The sequence below is a fragment of the Helicoverpa zea genome, chromosome 24 (genome assembly GCF_022581195.2).
Source record: "Helicoverpa zea isolate HzStark_Cry1AcR chromosome 24, ilHelZeax1.1, whole genome shotgun sequence".
NCBI classification, from domain to species: Eukaryota; Metazoa; Arthropoda; class Insecta; order Lepidoptera; family Noctuidae; genus Helicoverpa; species Helicoverpa zea.
In genome coordinates, this window is record NC_061475.1 from 4,567,078 (window position 1) to 4,588,506 (window position 21,429).

General features: G+C 34.3%; 1 protein-coding gene across 1 annotated transcript in view; it reads right to left on the bottom strand.

Moving 5' to 3' along the window:
- Nucleotides 1-629: 629 nt before the first annotated feature.
- LOC124642384 (leucine-rich repeat-containing G-protein coupled receptor 5) overlaps nucleotides 630-21,429 on the bottom strand; it is a 35,101-nt gene continuing 14,301 nt past the window's right edge. Inside the window, exons 10-17 of the mRNA XM_047180789.1 lie at nucleotides 19,416-19,571; nucleotides 18,880-19,132; nucleotide 16,443; nucleotides 11,439-11,507; nucleotides 6,565-6,653; nucleotides 6,193-6,253; nucleotides 4,430-4,556; nucleotides 630-1,407 (exon numbers count right to left, since the gene is read on the bottom strand). Coding sequence (XP_047036745.1) covers nucleotides 1,287-1,407; nucleotides 4,430-4,556; nucleotides 6,193-6,253; nucleotides 6,565-6,653; nucleotides 11,439-11,507; nucleotide 16,443; nucleotides 18,880-19,132; nucleotides 19,416-19,571 — 877 coding nt within the window. The 3' untranslated portion in view covers nucleotides 630-1,286. The remainder of the gene's footprint in view (nucleotides 1,408-4,429; nucleotides 4,557-6,192; nucleotides 6,254-6,564; nucleotides 6,654-11,438; nucleotides 11,508-16,442; nucleotides 16,444-18,879; nucleotides 19,133-19,415; nucleotides 19,572-21,429) is intronic.

Below are 21,429 nucleotides of genomic sequence, written 5' to 3' on the forward strand. Positions count from 1 at the left end.
TCAATATTAATACAGCCGTTTTCGCATGATAGTACTTAGCAAAAACAGACTTACATTCTCTTTAGTTAGGAGCAAATACACTTTTTGGCTGCCAAATGTAGCAATCCCTTCTTGTCAGTCTGGTAAAAACATTCAATTTTCTTTAGCGCCATCTTTAAATATAACGTTTTCAATTGGCGACGCATAAGACGGTCCAAGTTTACGAGCTTAATAAAGACATTCTGCCGTCGTAAGTAAATCACTTAGTTTACCTGGCCTTAATTATTCAGAGAATTTCTAGTTATCTATGGAAACTATGACCGTTTGCTATGTGTAGGTAGAAGATAGGTTTTACTGTTCTTAAGTAATTGAATTTAGTTTAGTTTTCTTTTTGCGTAAATCCTTGTAGATAAAACTAGATCGTAGTGGCCTGGTGTTTAAAGCCTCTCAACTTGGTGCTTTGGATTGACTCCTGGACTTGTAAGTAGCAATGTAATAAATAAGAATTTAAATTTGGAGACCAAAGTAATATTTTATCAAGTAAGTATACACCTGAATTCCTTGCTTTACAGTCCAAACATAATAGATACTTTTTATAGATAGTAGAAAGAAAAACTACGACTAGGATTTTATCAATTCAAAGACACATAATAACAAAGTTATGTTCATTTATTCAGACACAGCAACGATTAAATGCATTGTTTTTTCAATTTGTACATCATAAGTCATACAATATTTTGTTCTATATTTTTGGTAGACCAGCTACCAGTAGATATTGTATTTCAATTGGATACCTGTATGCTTTCTTAAATAAGATTTGATTTACAAAAATTCAAGATACAATTTTACGTTTTCCAGCTTGAAACATTATTATATGATCAGGTATCATTAGTAATGTATCACCAAGTCTTATTAAATTACTTAGGCGATTATCACTCACAACGATAAATGTGGAAGAAAAGCCATAAGAAAGGTAGGTCAAGCACCTTCTCGTAGTTCACGGTACCGTACAGTAGGCGTGATAAAACTATCAGTTAATAGGTACTAACGAGGCGTTCGGGTTCCTTTTGAAGTCACAACCATTCTGTCAAACATTGGTCGCAAACGGATCGCCGCCTGGATGTATTTTCAACTTTCCAAAAAACATTTGAACATCTAGTTCCATATTTAAATTATTACATGTCCTGCATTTCAAAACTCATTGGTCCCGCAACTCATTGGGACACCATCATTATTATTGCCACAGTCACACCACGAAAATAAAAAAAAAAGATTCTAAACCTGAATGTTTTAGATCACATCACAGTCTAAAATAATGGGTTGGTAAATATTGCCCTTCTGCTTTTTCTTAGGCTACGTTTGCCTCTTGCTGTTCTTTTATCACGAGGTGGGGATGCTCTGTTCGGTGGATGTACCCAATCTGGACACCTGGAAAGATTAATATAGGGTTAAAAAAAAATACTTGTCTTACTACTATGTACTTGTACGGTAGACTGCACATCAGTGGTAACTGTCATGCACCTTAACTCAATAGTAATAAGTACGATTTTCCTACAAAACTGTTACCACAGACCTGAAGTTGACTGTATAGCTTGTTAAATGCAGACAGATGTGTCAGTAGTATGCAAGGGCATCAAGCCCATATAAAAATGGGATAAGTCTAAGATACAAAAAGCCTGGTAGATTGATTATTTTGTATTTGTGCAATTGCAAGACCAAGTTCCTTTGATTTAAATACTAACAGTCTTACTTATAAACGTGAATTAAATAATAAGTTATACTTAAGGGGTGTTTAAAAAAGATCTTACTTATAAACGTGGCTTAACTAAATCACTTGCTTAATAATGTCTTAAATGAGCTGTCAAATTAAGTAGCCTCACACCCTTGTTTAACCCGCTTATTAGCAAAATGGCTGGATCTTTACCAGCTGATTTTTCATTTCCGGTCTTTAGACATCTCAACTTTTTAATTTTATATTTTACGGATGCCATTGTTGCCATTACACAACGTTTTGATGACAAATATTTTTTTAAGCTACCAACATTCAGGTAGTGCTGAGAAATTAGTATGTTTCTATGTCATTATTCGTTCATTAGTTAATACATGCTTTAGCAACGTTTATAGGTATAAAAATCACTACTTAAGGCTTTAAGTAGTATTAGTTAAAACAATGCTTAGACGATGATTAGTTGATTTTTATAAGTAAGGCTGTAAATGTATTGTAAGGAGGCTGTTAATTTTGTTTAATTTCAGTCAATTTTTGTAATGCACTGTGCCTTTTTCCCAAAGTTTTTAGTTCCCAAAAAGTAAAACACTAATGGCCTTACTACAAACACATAAAAAACATCTGTTGAACACTTGTCTAAAAAGTATGTCGCAAACCTTATTTCAACGTCATAATCTAAAAAATAATTAGACAAGTGTTTAACAGACGTTTAAACGTTTTTGGCTCGACGGTACTTTAACGTACTTTTTAAGGTACACAGCTGATTTAGTTCAAAATTCAATGTAAACAACGTCCAACAACAACAACAATGTTACGTCCATGAATGAGAATAATTTTCCTCAACGAGATACCATCAAAATCGTTGTTGGTTTTTACGCTGTGCCTATATTTACCGAAGCGTGGTTTTATTTATAAATATTTTCCCACCTCAGTAAAAATACTACGTACTCTTCTTTTTTTGCTGCGTTTTAAACCGGCCCATTATTACACTACTACTCAAATAATATTGTGAGTTATAAGCCATTAATTTGATATATTTGTAAATAAATCTCTCGTAATTCTGATAATACTGATAAACCTAAGACTTGTTACCTCATTTTGGAACATAATTATATCTAGAAACTGTGACTTCCTCGATAAATAAGCTATCTAATGCTGTGGTCAATTTAAGAATTGGCCCAGTAGTTAAAACATCCTAACAGACAAACTCTTCAGCTTAACAATATATTTAAAAATTTAATCATAATGTACAGCAAAATGATATCAGTTATGCAATATGGGTAGACAAAACATACCCACGTTGATATTACAAAGTAATTGCAAAAATAATTTGTTTTTGCAGTAAAATCAACAATAATTGTCACCTGCTCCGTAATATAAATATTGGCATAATTTAAAAAGCAAACATTTGTCTTTCGAGCCGCGTTAAACATATTTATTTAAAGTGAGTCCAAGAATTTAGTCACTTTTATACGATGCGCGAAGTAATTTCGCGGAATATACATATTTTAGTCACTTTTAAATTATTAGCACGTTAAACTGTAGGTCCCGGCTGTCATTGAACATCCTTGGCAGTCGTTACGGGTAGTCAGAAGCCAGTAAGTCTGACACCAGTCTAACCAAGGGGTATCGGGTTGCCCGGGTAACTGGGTTGAGGAGGTCAGATAGGCAGTCGCTTCTTGTAAAGCACTGGTACTCAGCTGAATCCGGTTAGACTGGAAGCCGACCCCAACATGATTGGGAAAAAGGCTCGGAGGATGAGTCACTTTTAAATTATATCTACAAAAAAACTGTAGTGTTGGTACAGTCATTGTAGGTAAACTGTGAACCCTGTAGGTATGTTTTACAATGACAAGCTTATAAATTGAACATGACGCTTTTACAAACGTTCGTTTATGAATTCATGAGTATTTTAAAATTACATGATAATTATGTATCACTAACATTAATCCATTATTAGCACCTGATAATTAACCAATCATGATTCGCGATAAATTCGACAACGATACAATTATATTAAAACGTGAACATTAACTCAAATCTATACAAAATTAATGAAATTGTCCAAAATTATCATTTCAGTACAACGATATATTTCAATGAAAATTTGCAGATAGGCATCAAACTACATGACATCAAGTTATAATTAGCAAACAAAAATGTTTATATTCGTTGTCTTAAAATTGGGTGGCCAGTTGAATCAAAGAATGTTAATAAGGCCGTTCCGAAGGACCAAAAATGTGGACGAATGTGTCAAGCTGAAAGAGTGAGGTCGATAGGAATGAGTGAGAGATGGAAAACAAATTCGCTCCAAATACAAGCTTAAAAGCAGCGAAAAAAATCTACAAAAACAATTACAGGAAAGTTACAAAATATAAACCTAAACCAAATTGTTATTTATCTGTGTGGTTTTTGTATAAAATCATTTAAGATGTCATTGATTATTATGATTGAAAAAATTCCGGAAAATATTCTTGTATTTATATAAAATTTTCACGCATTAAGCCTGCATCGGATTATAGTGCATAAGCTTTTTCGCAGAAACAGGTGCACCCTCTATTCCTGACTATCATAATCCGACACGACCGTAGAGAGTTTCTTAAAATCTACTAAGCAATTTCTGCCCGAACCCGAGACCCTTTGCACGGCTGTCAAGCTCGCGACCACTACACCGAATTAAATAAGTTTTTATTACATAAATAGATAGTAAAAACAAATGCTTACTTCTCAATATCAGGCAGCAGTTGTCCCTTGCACCTTGCCTCCCATTTGGCCCAGTACTTAAACCCTTCTTGTTCAAACACCTTCACGGCGCAAATGCCATCGTCCTTTATGTCTTCATCTAGTAATGCTGTGAATGAAGGAAATAATATTATCAGGCTAAATTACTTAGTAACTTTTTGATATCGTCGTTAATTAGACTATGTTAATGACTTAGGTGTTCTTTCATTCCATTTCTACATTACACAAAGAAAGAGACCTGGATGTAATCTGGAGGTTAACATTTCTTCAAAGACCGGTACTCAGCTGCATATGTTGTTGGGGACTGTATCACGGAATCTCGAAGTTCAAAATGCCGAAGTACTGAAGCCATAAAGTACACAAGATCGATGCACGTGACTTAGAATGTACGCTACATCGAAGTACTGAATTGCGAATGTTCATGATACCGATGTACGGAATATCGAAAGTTTGTTATAGCGAAGTACGTGATTGCGATTGTTCTGAATCCCGATGTACGGAATATCGAAAGTTTGTGACACCGAAGTACCTAATATCGAAGGGTTTAAAATCACGGTATCTGCGGTAATTGGTAATATCAACCAGAAATGCTTTAAATATCGTATTTTGATCAATTTCCAGTAAAAAATGCATTGCTTTAATGTACTTGTGTTAAATCTACGAGATCTTATGTTGTTATTCCACGACTTTGTTTTCGATTTCTGTCGTGGTTCACATTTATTCATCATTATTTGCCGAGCCTTTCCCAACAACCACCCACCCACCTAACATTGTATTGAGGTCTGCATTATATTGCGCCTAGCCTTTCCCCAACAACAATGTTGGGGTCGGTCTACGAGATCTTATGTTGTCGCTCCTTGTAAAACATTGATGCGCCCCTGGCCCCAATACAATGCTGAAAACAAAAAGTGTATATAATATAATAATGCAGACCTCAATACAATGTTAGGTGGGTGGGTGGTTGTTGGGAAAGGCTCGGCAAATAATGATGAATAAATGTGAACCACGACAGAAATCGAAAACAAAGTCGTGGAATAACAACATAAGATCTCGTAGATTTAACACAAGTACATTAAAGCAATGCATTTTTTACTGGAAATTGATCAAAATACGATATTTAAAGCATTTCCGGTTGATATTACCAATTACCGCAGATACCGTGATTTTAAACCCTTCGATATTAGGTACTTCGGTGTCACAAACTTTCGATATTCCGTACATCGGGATTCAGAACAATCGCAATCACGTACTTCGCTATAACAAACTTTCGATATTCCGTACATCGGTATCATGAACATTCGCAATTCAGTACTTCGATGTAGCGTACATTCTAAGTCACGTGCATCGATCTTGTGTACTTTATGGCTTCAGTACTTCGGCATTTTGAACTTCGAGATTCCGTGATACAGTCGTTGTTGGGAATAGGCTAGGCAAATGATGAGAGATTGAAACCATAAAAAGCCTTTAACATTTACCGTCTTACCACAAAAACTTTTAAACGTCAGTTTTAGACTTGTCTAAAAAAATGTCAAATTATGACGTTGACATATGGTTCATTTTGCAGCCAAATTTTTTTTAGACAAGTGTAAAACAGGGGTTAAAGTTTTTATAGTAAGGCCATATAAGTTCAAGAATTTCATTGATAGATAACTAATTTTTTTGTGAAAACTCTCCTAACTTGATATCAGTTGAAAATATAACAATGAATATTAAAATTAGTCTAAGTCATTAGTGAATTGTCTTACCTTCGCAAGTAATATCGCACTTCCCACCTTTCTTGCCTTCCTTGCACCATTCACTTCCTATCTGAAATTATAATAACAGGTCTCTAAAATAAGGCCTAAATGTCAACAAGTTTCGCCCACATTATAACTCCTACCTATGATAATGTTGTTAGAACTTAGAAATCACGATATATAGATATCTTTTTTAGTAAAGTGTGACCTCAAGGTAGCATAAAAAAGTATTTGAGCCATAAGAACAAGCTCTATGAGAAAGAAAGAACCAAAAAAACTCACTTATTTTCTTTACTTAAATAATAATAAGTTTGAAACTGTAGGTACACGTGAACTAGCCTTGGTGATGGATAGACCAATGAAACAATTTATGAAACTTACCTGAAATAATCCATAGAACTTTCTTCTGGGAGACTTCACTACCATAGCTGAGGTATTCCTATCACTCTCCTGTTCTATTAAACATACCCCTGAAAAGAGAAAACAGTACAAAATAAGTAACAAACACCAGAAAATACTTATTTACAAAATACGTAGTATTTTAGCGCTATAAGTAAACAGGTGTCAAACCTGATAAAATATCTTCATGACTTTCCATCAGAATACTTGACAGGTAAATATTGATTGTAAATTCTAGCAAACCATACATCCTGCCAAGAGATACCATTTACAAATTTATTACGTAAAACTGCAGATACCTCGAATTTATAAGAAACAGGTATCTACTACTATAGTGAATCTGGTCATCATTATGTCAGATGTCAAATGCAGGACGCATTTTGCAAATGGTGGAGATTCTCTAAGTATATACATTGTAGTCTTTGGTGGAGATTGAGGGAATGTCACGCTTTCTGTTTAAAGTTTAAACTTTTTTCTTTAACTTTTGATTTTGGTTTCAGGGCCGCGGTAAGTCTTTCGAATAAGCCTGCTCACACTGGATTTATTAAGGAGGTCCGTTAATAAAATTATGCTTATAACTTTACTTGATTGACACTTTTACTGAAATTCAGAGCAAATAAATTCTGATTCTATGGTCATTCTAAATTCACATTTGTCACTACATCAAGCAACAACAACTTGATAATAGATAGTAAATACTAACAACTTGATACAACTTGATAGTACATACTAACAGTTTTGTAACAATTTTGTTATTCTATTCTCTATTATAATACTGAGTATCTATTCTAACCAGTAATTTACAGGTGAGCTATAAATGGTGTAATCTATTGCTAAAATTGATGACTAACCTCTACTGTTAAAGTCCAGACGTCAAATTGACCTCTTGTCAAGGTCACAACCGTACGCAGATACGCAGTCATTTGATTTACGAGTTCAGTTACGTACGTATTACATGAGATTAATTACATAAAGGAAAACAGGAAAGGATTGAATATTGCAACAAGGTATAGCTTTACGGAATAATATTATGACGCAATTTTTGTAAGACGATTAAATTTTAAATTCCAGAATTCACACTTAAAGCACGGTTTTCCGGGGCTGCGGGTTGTTCGAAAGAGATACCACGGCCCTGGTACACAAAAGGCCTATGACGGAACACGACGGTTTTTAGTCAGTAAGAGTCTGACACTCCCTCACCGCTGCTAACCCATAGCGGGAGGGGTCATTTGATGATTTTTGACGTCGGAAAAAAAAAAGCACGGTTTTCACATGCCCTTTAAATTGATTTTCTAGCTTCTATGAGGTACGACTAATAGGTATTATAAACATGATGGATGTTTGTTACTCCTCCAGTTAAAGACTACTACACTATGAATTCTGATAAAATCAGATTAACAGTAAACAAAAGAGTAACATGAAGATTAGTTGATATCCAGGTGTTGAAAATAGTTCCCTAGGGCTACAAATAACACCGTCGATAACAACAGGTTAAACCCACTTACATTAAGAATCAGCAAAAAGCAAAAACAGGGACTAGGGATAGGAAAATTGCTTGAGAAACCCACACATTGACTTCTCAAGATAACCGAGTTATTTGAAATATTCATCCTTATTACTCAACTCGTGGTTTTACCAACACTCAACAACATCTTGTTTACATAATTAAGAGGACGAATTGGAATTTTTGGCGCCAAGGATCTCAATTTTTCTCAGTAAATACAAAACGGATCAAAATACAACTTGGTTACCTGAAAGTTCATGATATAAACCTTATTTTGTTAGACGTAGAAACATGATTAGGTAACTTTTATAACAGAGAAAAATATATCAAACATACCTCTTTTTAAAAAGAGATTCACATATTAATGGCAAACGGGACCGATTTAAGCCTCTTAACTTTTTTAGTAGTTGAGTATATACATACTCTTTAAAATTGTAGAAGGAATTTTTATCAAATTATCATTTCTAAATAATAAAATTACAAAACCATTTTGTCGCTTACGACTTTTAGTTATAAGCTAGCGCGCGTATTGTTATCCTCGCCCCGCTCAGACGCTCCGACCCCTTTTGGCGCCTTAGATGCGCGTGCCGGTTATGGAATTATTGTTGACCAATTCGTCGCCTTAAGGGAACAACTTTAAGAACCTATTGTGTAAATGTCAAAGAAAGGACATAGGTTACTTATTATCCGAGTGCAGGAAGTAGTTCCTTTGACAAACTTATGCTTATTGCAAAAATAATTTTCATTTGGGCATCACAATCAATAAACGGGCTCAATCAATGAAGGATGATTAAGAAGATCAGAAAAAATACAAGTATGATTCCAAAAATCAGATACGAGGTGATACGAGAAAAAAATCGAATACAGTTAAGCAACGATAAAGAAGAACATGCAAAAACTTTTGAGATACAAAAAATCTTAGCACATTACTTCAATTGCCTGAACCTCCAATTACGAAAACATTTTAGGTTATAAAACATTTGACATGACAACTGTCGATTTCCCGCGAAACATCATTACCATACAAAATAGGTAGACCAAAAAACTAGTTCGGATAAACTATACTACATACATTAAGGTGAGTTTCCGCCAAAATTGTTCGCACACATTTTGCTCGCGAACAAGTCTACGCGATTGCGTGAGTCCACAGCTAGCATGTTATGTTCGCGCATGAAGCGCTATTTCGCGGACATTCTAGACATGTTACACATGCAATTTGCTACTATTTTCTGTAGTAGAATAGACTAGAAAAACAATTGATTGTGTAAAAATGCCTAAAGGTGGTACACGATACCAACTTCACACAGTCTTTCATAGAATTTTATATGCGAAACAAATGAGTACATAAAAAAGTCTGTATAAGTGACCCAATGATAGGTTTGCACAAACATCTTGTCATCATATCTTCAGTCAGACTACAGATTTTTACACAGACATTAAGTTCGTACAGATATTTGTACAAACATAAAGTCTGTATCGTGTAGACCCAACATAACAGTGCCACGCATTGGTAAAATCTCGCCTATAAAGCACTTATAGCTACTAATACGAAAGACGTAACCAACGTATAAAAACTCCCACGCTTGAATACCAATCATGAGATACCAAAAACCATGCTCATATAAGGAAAACCCATTGACAAAATCATGACTGGCAGTCAGTAACAACGTACAATGGGTTTAAACTAACAATACAATATACAATACATTGATATTGCACGCACACATGTAAACAAGCGTAGATAATTGTTACTTCATTTGTTTCTCTTAGATCCGGGAAAATTGAATTGTGTTACATGCTTAGGCCGGAGTGTACTGACTACGTAAGCGTCAGTTTTTCTTAAAATTGTACGTGTTTTATAGTAGGTAATCGTTAATGTTGTGGGTAAAATTGGGCCTATTGATGTTTTTTTGTTAGTATGACGGGATTTGAGATTGTTCCATATTCAAATATATTAATCATAGATAGGTACTCAAGATGTAGTGATATATTCTCAGCAAGCAATATAATATTATAGGTACTGCCAAAATATGCTGATTAAAAACTGGTCCATACATAGAATGAATGAAATAACATAATGGCCACTTAAATACTGGTGTTAAAAAATTATAAGATTTTCATTCACATAAAATGACTTTGAAATCCTATGAGAATTAATGAATCGACTGTAGTGATTGATTGTTCAAGCTATAAATAATAATAGATACAAACAAACAGTTGCAACTATTATAACACAATGACACTGCGTACTGATTGTCAACCATAATTAGACATACTCAAGGTCGTATTTACAATGTATGGCTGATTTCCAATTGTACTGGTTATACGGCTGATATATTTTGACCAGGTGATCCTACGATAACTTTTCTTTGTGTGTTAGTGAGATTGGTCAGTGCATTATGTTCTTCAGAAATAATAAAGACATTCTGGCTGCGGATCAAGCGGCTTCCTAAGGGATTTACTTCCCCCACCCAGATGAAAGCAGCCTGTACCTATGTTATTCTGATGTACCTATGCCAAGTTTCATCAAAATTCGCCCAGCAGTTCGCACGAGAAGAAGTAACAAATATACACATTATTCCCTTTTAGAATATTATTGTGATTACATGGTTTTGCTGTTAACTTTGGAAATTATTGCTGTCTTTTATAAATTTGACGTTCGAAAAGTGCTGATTTTCAGCCTACTTTGAATAAATTGACTTTTGATTTTGATTGAAATGATGATGATTACTCTTCTTCTATTTACGACTTCACGATTAAGTTCTGATATGCCGTAGGTAAAGTAATAAAGGTGTAAAGGTCATTACACTTTCAGACTAGCAATTTTCCCAGGTATTCAAATAACAAGGCTGACCTTCGGAGACGGTTTGACATATTCTCGAAGAGGGTCCGGTACCATGAGGTAGCATTCTTACAGATCGCTGATAGGGCTACTAAACTATTCCAAGTGAGATAACATAAGTTACTTAATACGAGAAATTGGAATCAATATATCCCTTTTTTTATCGACTTTAAAAATCATCAAATGACCCCTCCCGCTGTGGGTTAGCAGCGGTGAGGGAGTGTCGGACTCTTACTGACTAAAAACCGTCGCGTTCCGTTCAGAAATCGTACTTATAATATGTAAGTAAGGCTAGTATTACATTTAACACGCTAATCTCTGGAACTACTGTTTCAATTCGAAAGCTATACAGTGTTAGATAGCCTGTTTTTTGCGAAAAACTGTAGACTTTTATTCTGATACGACTGCGTAGTCATTCGAACATGAAAACGCGGGAAAGATCTAGACAATTATAACATTAACCACTAAAACAATACACTAAATAGCACAATAAAAAAAACAACAACTCACAATTACTCAGGAATGTCCTTGAGAAATTATTTTTCAGCAATTCACGGGTCAACTGACATCTAGTATACACTTTGGCTTGTAATCCCAAACATAATGTTAGGAGTAAAATAACTTGTAACACACGTGCTCTCGCCATGACGACCGGCTTGTAACTGATAGTGGCGTCTGTTTACAAATATATATTATGCATGCGTCTGCGCACCTTTGACATTTCGCTTTTGTTTAAGGAAATTGTCGCGAATTGATGCAGTGGACGTGATAGCTTAACATTTTTTTTAGTTTTTACTTAGAATTTAATGTTAAAATAAGTCAATGCAATATCTATTTTTGAATAGGGATCTACGATTTACCTCATGCAATCTTAAATCCAACTATAATTCATTATCGGGGATCTTTAAGGCCCAAGTTCGACAGTGTTCTTATAACTTCAACGTTCAATTTTCAATGTAAAGAAACGCGTATAAGTATCACTTCAATATTGTGTTATAGAAACACGTGCCAGTACTAATAATATAGGTAAGCGAACTAATCGACAAACTAAAGGACAAATTATATCAATTTCTAATTTGACAGTGCATGTGAGATAATATTCGCCTTTTAAGACTGAAACATTTTCTAGTGTCTGCCACACTTAAATGCCCCTTTGCCCTTTCCTCCCGAACCATGATGATTATTTCGAAGAAACCGCTTTAAGTAGTGGTTACCTAGCAAATGACAGCCCTCTAATACAGCATGGTTTTCCCCAAAACTATTAATTATACCTTCAGTACTTTGCAAATCTCTAGGAAAAATAAAATGAGGAAAGTCTTCAAATAAAATCACCTATAGAAGTCATATCATTTAAGAAGATTATTGTCACCTACATACTGCAGTGAATCTAAGGGCATTGGGTCAGCTGCGGGTTGTTCGAAAGAGATACCGCGGCTCTGGTACACAAAAGGCCTATGACGGAACACGACGGTTTTTAGTCAGTAAGAGTCTGACACTCCCTCTCCGCTGCTAACCCACAGCGGAAGGGGTCATTTGATGATTTTTGACGTCGTTAAAAAAAAGAAAATAAAAAAAAGGGCATTCAGAGGTGCTAAAACGTGCAGTCGCATGATATGGATGAAAATAAAATCCTAGGTTACCTATAAAAAATCTACAAACTGTGCAGGGGTATTTCCAACTGATACTGTATCTTTAGGAAAACAGTAAATAAAATAAAAGAGGATCAATAAAATAATGTTCAAAGATAGTCATAGACTATATAAAAACACAGAAATAATCGACCGTGGTCTCTAAAGTATACCTATGTACAATCTTCTTCGTCGTCTTTTCCTCACTGATACGACCACAAATGAATTTCCTCCATATAGATTGCGTAGTGCCACATGGAGTTCATGGTGGCGATTGCCCCCAACGACCTCCCTGGTTGCATTATATATCTCCCTGGTATTCGTCTCTTGGGCCATTTGCCTTCATATCGGTCCAGAATTGAGAGATTCTCAAGATTGTTATTTGAAAATTGCAACATGTGTCCGAAGAAAACTGAGGGTTTAGTAAAGGCGAATAGAGAGAATAACTACAATACAATTACTTGAAACTCGTATTACCTATACATACTTGGCTACAAAACCATGAACACCTTTTGAACGGCAAAAACGACATACATACATAGATGCGCGCTCAATATTTTGGTGCGAAAAAGAAGTGGCACAACAACTATCAAAGGAAAAAGCGGTATGTATTTGGTTTACTGAGTTGCGGTATCTTTTGTGAATTCGTTTTGGATACCTAAATATTCATACATAATATATTACAATAACATACCCATTAAATCTTAAAGTACACTAAAAATACTTATTTTTAACAAAAACCCTGAACTCTTCTATCGCTGCAGTTACGAACATTTGGAATAACCCGCGCAATTAACTTTACCTCATCGTAAAGATAACAGATTTATCTCTAGTTCTATATTTATTGTTCATTCTGAGAATTCGATAATTCTTGAATGTGTTCTGATAGTTTTTTTTTTGTATTTTCCTGGATATGCAGCATAATATTTTTTTATTGATAAAAATCGAAGCGTTCTAAGGAGGGCAAAATCTAGCTAGCGTCATTTTTTAACTAGGATATAAGAGAGGGTACAAATATCATAGTCTAAAGTTATGACACTCATCAACCAGCAAAATCTATAAAAAAAAACATAACAATCTATCAATAAAGGATGTATTAGCACAAAGTAGGTATCTATATCTAAGTACATGAAGATGAAACAAGGAAAGTCATGAAAAAACACAAACAATTGTTAATATTTTATTTAAGAACGGAAATGGCATCACATAAATTATTTATTTACATATCTAAACTAATTAAAGCAGAACATACGATTCTTATAAAAACATTAAATTAATGCGGTTTGGACGCGTTATTTTAATTACAATGCAAATAAAGCTCAAATACCATACAACGCATGTTATAGAATTTCAAAACTTATTGTAAATACAAGCTGTTGATTTGCATCCGTGCCATATTCAAGGAGGTAATTATGCTAATGATTTTCGACCCAAATCAATAAAAAAATTGGTACGTAGTTTTTTTTCTTTAATTTTTTTTCGGAATTCCGTAAATGTCATCTAGCCTTATTTAAACTTGGCGCGTATGTTACTGGCGTTAAAACCGTGCTGCACCCTCACACAAACGCAAACACAAGGCATACGCAACAATCACTCATAAATTTCATTCATAAAATTAGATTACTTCGGAAATACCACAACATTACAATGACAAAAAAAGCAGTGCATATTAGTTATTTCCCATCTACTGTAATTCCAATCGATTATTTACGTATTGTATGTCCTCGTCCTGAACTATGGCACAAATGCAAATCAACACCTTGTATATAGAAGAAATATTTTTGCCTGTACTTAGATACCGAAGCATCCATGACCCTAATAATATCTTTGAGAAGAAAAGCAACTTCCATTTACATCATCATCATCTCCTGAGCCTTTTCCCAAATATGTTGGGTTGGGCCTTGGGCTACCAGTCTAACCAGATACACCTAAGTACTAACCAGTGTTTTACAAGGAAAAACTGCTTAATTTCTTTATTTAAACTACTACATGTTTCTGATAATTATTTTTTTGTGTCATAGACTAACCAATTAACTAGGTGTAGTTTGACTATGAAACGCGCACTAGTGGAATTTCCGATAGGTTTTTCCGTATGGTTGTTGCGCATATTCAAGAGACAAGTACATGACAGATAAAACAATTGACATCTACCAGTTTGAGGGAGGACTACCGATTACGAGTGTGTATGCGTGACGGATTTTTACGAGGAGGCCAAAACGTAAAATCCGCTAGTCTGAAAGCTATTGCTGCAGCAGTTCGCAGGCAGTTTCAACATAAAATTGTATTTTTTTATATATTTTTTTCCTTTTCCACTTCTTATCTTTTCATTAATTGCTACCGAGTCTTATAAAACAATACCCATAATAATATTGATCACAAATTGTCAATGAACCATAAAACGGTGTTTCCATGTGAGTGAAACTTCAAATGTATGCGTGATAGTGTAGGTTTCTTACGCCGTTGGATTTTGGCAAATCAGGAATGTTTTGTGAGAGTGCATTCCTTGTCGCCTCATTGGATGGCAGGGCAAAGCTTTGACGGTAGAAATGGCATTGCCATGCCGATTGCCTTCGGGGCACATATTTGTATGGCCCACAGATATTTGTTTCGACTTGATGTTTTGGGTAGATTTGTTTGTGTGGTTTATGGGTACCTGGTTACTGTAGAGAGTATTTATCCAAAACCAAGCCTTCATGTTAACTTTATTTGACACCTACATGACACTATGCAAACCTATATATTATACAGATCTTGTTAGAATAACTTTGTCGCTGTGTAGTTGGGATCAAATTCAAATGGCTGACTTCAGAGAGCAAATGTCATTTAAAATTTTAACTTTAGTACAGTACATAATATTTCTTCCATCTATTTACCGAGACTAATAATAACAATATACGCTACTACGATAGTAAATGATATTTAAATGATTGTGAAAGTCTGACTTTGCAAGATTTCTCCTTAACAAAATATGGTTCAGAAATAAACTATTGCTTAAATAAACATTATACAATATTGTAACGTCTATGGTCACTCAATAAAAAGAATGCTGCTTCAATACAATATTATATTGCATTTTATAGCACACAGCAGTTTTTTTTTTAATTTCTCCATTAATTTGTAAAGACACAGTACATTTTTCTTGAAGCTTCAAAAAAATTGGTCCAATTAAAACAAATTATGATACTTTCTCCAAAAGTTCAAGTAATTTTCAACTCCTTAATTGAACAATGGAAATAATTTATAACCGATGCTAGCTTTATTAATTTCTCAACTTAGAATGATATTAATAACAGATTTAATTCATAAAATTACTTAGTTACAAATCACTAGAATGAATTAGACAAAATTATCGTGCTTCTTAATTAAAAATTTAATTACATACAGACTTCGTATTGACTATATATCATAACTAGCCGTTTTCCCGCGGTTTCACTCGCGTCTTTTATAAACTACTGCCCGCACTGGGATAAAATATAGCTTATTTTACTTGGGAAGAGTGTAGCTTTCCAACTGTGTAAGAATTTTTTAAATCGGACCAGTAGTTTATCCATTACAAACCGAATCCTCCGAGCCTTTTCCCAATCATGTTGGGGTCGGCTTCCAGTCTAACCGGATTCAGCTGAGTACCAGTGCTTTACAAGAAGCGACTGCCTATCTGACCTCCTCAACCCAGTTACCCGGGCAACCCGATACCCCTTGGTTAGACTGGTGTCAGACTTACTGGCTTCTGACTACCCGTAACGACTGCCAAGGATGTTCAATGGCAGCCGGGACCTACAGTTTAACGTGCCATCCGAAACACAGCCAATGGTGTCTAAGATATACTTAGAAAGTACATACAAACTTAGAAAAGTTGCATTGGTACTTGCCTGACCTGGGATCGAACCCTCGCCCTCATTCTGAGAGGTTGGTCCTTTACCCACTAGGCCACCACGACTTTTTACTTTTTATCCATTACAAACAAACAAACAAAAAATTCCTCTTTATAATATTAGTATGATTAAACATATTTGTCAGCCTCGTGTTAATATATTAGTTCTAAACTAAATAATGTTTGAGAAATACGTCTTCACAGAAGAAATATTTTATATTTTAGTCATTTATTAGAAGCTCGTCTATTAAGTTAGCTTTTACTTCGAGGAAGGGTATATAATAAGGAAACGTCATTAGGACTCTAGGACGTTACAAAAACATGAATAGATATTTCAGAAGGATCACTATAAATATTTCTTTTTGTGGGTTGCACATACTATCAAATTTTATAACGCGTGTTGTGAGTGGGTTTATATTCTTGTGTAATGGGAGACATTATAGGTATTTTCCAAATAATATGGTTATAGCATTTATAGAACTATTATTTTCTTCTAGAACACTAGGACTGTTTTTGTCGTTTGTTAATAAACGAAAGATTTTTGGACCACTTTGACATTTCCCAAAACACCATACCTCGAAGTAGGGCTTTAAAATCAGTCAATTTCAAGACTAACGAGATTTTTTTCATTTATATTAATATTACATTTACATTAGCTTAAACTACAAAGTACACTTGAGAGCAATAAATTTGAGTTAGTTTGAAAATCTTGACGTCTTCAATGACATTAGTTTTATGTCCCAATTATTACATAAAATGTTCGTAAACTGACATGTATCTATAATTTCAAAGATATGAAGGTTCTGACTCAGTTATATTGCCAGCAAGTGTAATTATAATTACAGATATTTACGTTCTTATCACAAGCTAGAGGTGATTGCAAATATTATTACTTAGAGTAAGATATTACTGTTACACAGTACGCTTATCTGCTAGAAGTGCGCACACACTACAAACTTTTAGTCGCCCGATAGTTGTTTTGGGCTCATAAAACAGTATGAAGATGAATGACGAAACAGCGTTCAGGGGCCCGATTAAGAAATTGAATCGCAATAGCAGTTTTAACCATATCGGGCATTCTGCTACTAATATGAGACCAATCGTATTCCAACGACATTCGATTGGTTTACGATTGGTCTGCTTTTTTGGTCATTTTGGTCTATTATACGGTAGTTTGCTCTACAATCATGTTGCAATCGTAAATCATTTGCAGACAAAATGATTCATTATTGAATGACAGAAAAGGATAAAAACGTTTATTTCAAAGAAAAAAATAGCGAAATGCCACATACACTTCAATCGTAATTGAGTCGGGATTGGATCTCAGTCGGATGTGAATCGTATGTCGCTTAAGTAAAATAGCGGAATCGTGCCCTGGGTACGTATTTGGCCGGTCTCAGACCGACTAAAAACTTTGACAAAATTCCCTTCTATCAAAAAAAAAATTTTTTTCGGTCGGCCGACTGAAAAGTTTGCAGTGTGCTCGCGCGCTAAAACAACTTTATTCCCGTCTATTTTATTGTACTTTGATCTCAGAGATAATATTTATTTACACGACTGTATTTAATGATCTTATTTCTTAGTTCTGATGTGGGGTAGACTTGGTATATTAATTTGATTTTATGTATGTTCAAATACGTATTAATGCAAATACAAATGCAGTCAGTCTTTTGGGTACATTACCCAGTGACAGTGATGAGGAGCAATTTTTTGATGCACTGTATTAGTTTTAAGTTGTATATTGTATAATGTAAATATATTGTGAATAAATAAATTATATACTTTTTTAAATGCAGTAATTGACTCCCAAAAAATACGGTGTCATAACACTCATCATATAAAAAAAAATTGCTTTGTTTCTGAAGTTCAAAGTTATAATATTTTTACTGGAGAAGAACGTTAACTTACACACGACAAACAAAAAACAAGTAAAATTACAAATACAATCTAAGCGCATCTGTTAAATAATTTAAACAATCCAAATTAGTATGCCATTTGGGATTTTCCGAATTTTATTTAACAAACAATAATATTAATTTTACACAACATCTAAAAATACATCGAATTTAATACTTCATTTAATAACCAAACAAATATATTATTTAAAAAGAAAATTTTCACGACTAGTAACACAAACTCCTATGAAGTTCATCTATACCTTCGAAGTGGCCGTCAGCATGACATAACTCGCTCTAGGATTTTCCTCCTGAACTGGTTCTTGTCTAAAACACCTATGAGGTTCAAAGTCCGCTGGTTTTTTCAACATCTTTCTCACGAACCATACCAAACCGATTACCACGACCATTAAACCAAGAGCCACGCCAATGAGAGCTGTATTCAACCCCTTGAAGCCTGCCTTCATTTCCAAAGTCCCAAGAGACTCTATTAGCTGTGGGACCACACAAATTGTTCTCCTTTCATCGACTTTATACTTCGAAATTGCTGCGCAGACTTCGTAAGGACCTCTCATGAAGCCTTCCATGGAAATTTCCAGGGTTGATTGGCATGGGGTGTCTTTTTGGGCTACGAGGCTCCCTCGTGATAAGACAGCGACGACAATATAACAGTTGCCGATTGGTCTGACATCATTGGACAGTCTTTGGGAACGAGGTAGCACGTACTGCGGTCTTTGTGGAAGACCCAACACTGATATCAGAACCGTTAAGACCCCATCGCTTGTGACGTTCGAACGGACTTCTGATACTCTGGAAAAACAAGAATGCTAAATTATTGATTTACCTACTAACATAAGCTTATCAAAATACTATTATAATCATTTATTTTTAAACCTGAATATAAATTTTCACAGAATCGGTCGAAAATAATTTAGAGTCAAACAACTTTTTGGAATCAAATTATTTTTGTGAACTGTTATAATTTACTTAATCAATTTCCACGAAATGTTTTGCAAGCCTTTCTCTATCAGTAAGCCTAGGTCTAGAAACTTTCAGAGAAAAATAATAATATTTTTTCTAATGTTTGACTTACCTCAAAGGGTTGCTTGGTTCTGGAGCCCGTGTAACCACAATTGGTACGACAGTAGCGAAGGTTGCTCGTTGTCTAACTTGCATGGGTGCTCCACAACCCAGTACTAAGGATAGAGGAACATCCGCGCTGTCCATTTCTTCCAGAGCTATGCAGAATCTGTGAATAAAAAACGAAATTAGAAAAACGAATTTGAAAGAAGAAAGAATAATGACTTTTGCTTTCAAAACGAATATTAATTAATAGGTCATATAGGTAGCCACCTATTTTGTATAATTTTTTCAATATTTTTTCCTGTAAACAATGTGTAGGTAATAAAATAAATAAATGGAATAATAATAATCGATCAGACTGATTTATGGAGTGTTGCTACAGAAAATTAGTCAGCATAGTGCACAAGCTTATGCGCAGGTACCGGGACCCTCTCATAGTCCAATAATTATGGCAGATTCTTCGTTAATGTGCATTTGTAGAAAATTTAAATCACTTTAAAAAACAGTATTTTTCAAAGAGGCAAGAAGCAACTACTAAAACATAAATTATAAATCAAGTACAAATCCTCCTAATTATGAGGCCACGGTAATCCGCCAGGGTAAATTATGAATGCGTCCTACTTTTAACAACGATAATTAGTAGGTATTGTAGCTTAACCACTGAGTAACCACTAATTTAATATTATGGGACAATTAACATCGATTAAGGAATGAATATTGGTCAAGTAATATTGGTATATGTATGTTAAAAATTAAGCAAACAGTCGTGTACCTATGTTCATTAATTCTCATAATTCGATTGGAAAGACTTAACACTTCTGCTTAGAGGATGTCTCGATATATTAAGTATAACCAATACAGACTACCTTCCATTATCTTAAAGCGGCTTATACTGCATAACTTAACTGGTTCGTCTATGAAGGTCTTAAAAACAATGCTTACGTAGTACAGTGCCTAGTAGAATCGCAACAGCAATGATATTTCTTTCTGCATCGCGTTCTTATTTTTTACTCGGCTGCACTAAAGCACAACAGCTATGGATATGATCTTCCATGGATACTATGTGGAAATCACTTGAATCCTCCAATTATGTAAGTAAATAAAGTTATGTCGTGTCAAATGGGAAGAAAAACTATTTTTGAAAAAGATTATTTATATCACTCAATTACAAAGATAAATAATTATAAAATCTCTTCTTCTCAATTCTATCTTTGGACAACGTAATTTCATAACATTAGCCAAAATTACCTATTTAATGAAACCAATTTCAGCTCATCTTGTTTTTTCATTTACTTCATATTATTTGGAAAAAAATATATTCTTGTGATTTTATTTATTACGAATATTTTCAAGATCTCATTAATTGCTCTACAGAGGTATTATTTTCTATTGTGCAAAAATAGTAACTGTTTAAAACAAAGCAAACAAGGAGTTTCTAAAATTCCCAACTCTATATAATATTTCATTTCTAACTAGCAAAGAGGTCATAACATTTATTTAGGATCCTCACTGATTACATAAGAGTTTTAATTAAAATAAATGGTATCTAAAAATAATGGCAGAACACCAAATATTTGTATTCACCATTTTCAGTCTATTAATTACTTGAATGCAAATAAGAGTTTTAATACTTTTTTCGAGTTTTAAATTTTATCGATAAATCCGCCATCACGGACTAGAAATATTTTCTTAAATCTTCATTCTAAACCTATCATCTACCAGTGAAATCTGCATGAAAATATGTATAGTATTTTTGGGAGCAAAGAAAGTTCGCAAGATTCAAGGTTAAGCAACTTTTGTCGTGGTCGTTCTGTGGATGGGTGACCATCTAAACCATCGGGAAAAGATTTGGCAGATGGATTTAACGTCAACCAAAAACAGATGATCAAATAACCAAGTTTCCTTTAATTCAATTTGTATATTACTCTGTGAGGGACTCCCATTAAACTTCGGTACAGTTAAATATTTACTTTAGCTCTTTAATTTATCTTTGCGGTTATAACTTTAACTGTTGATCTAATTAG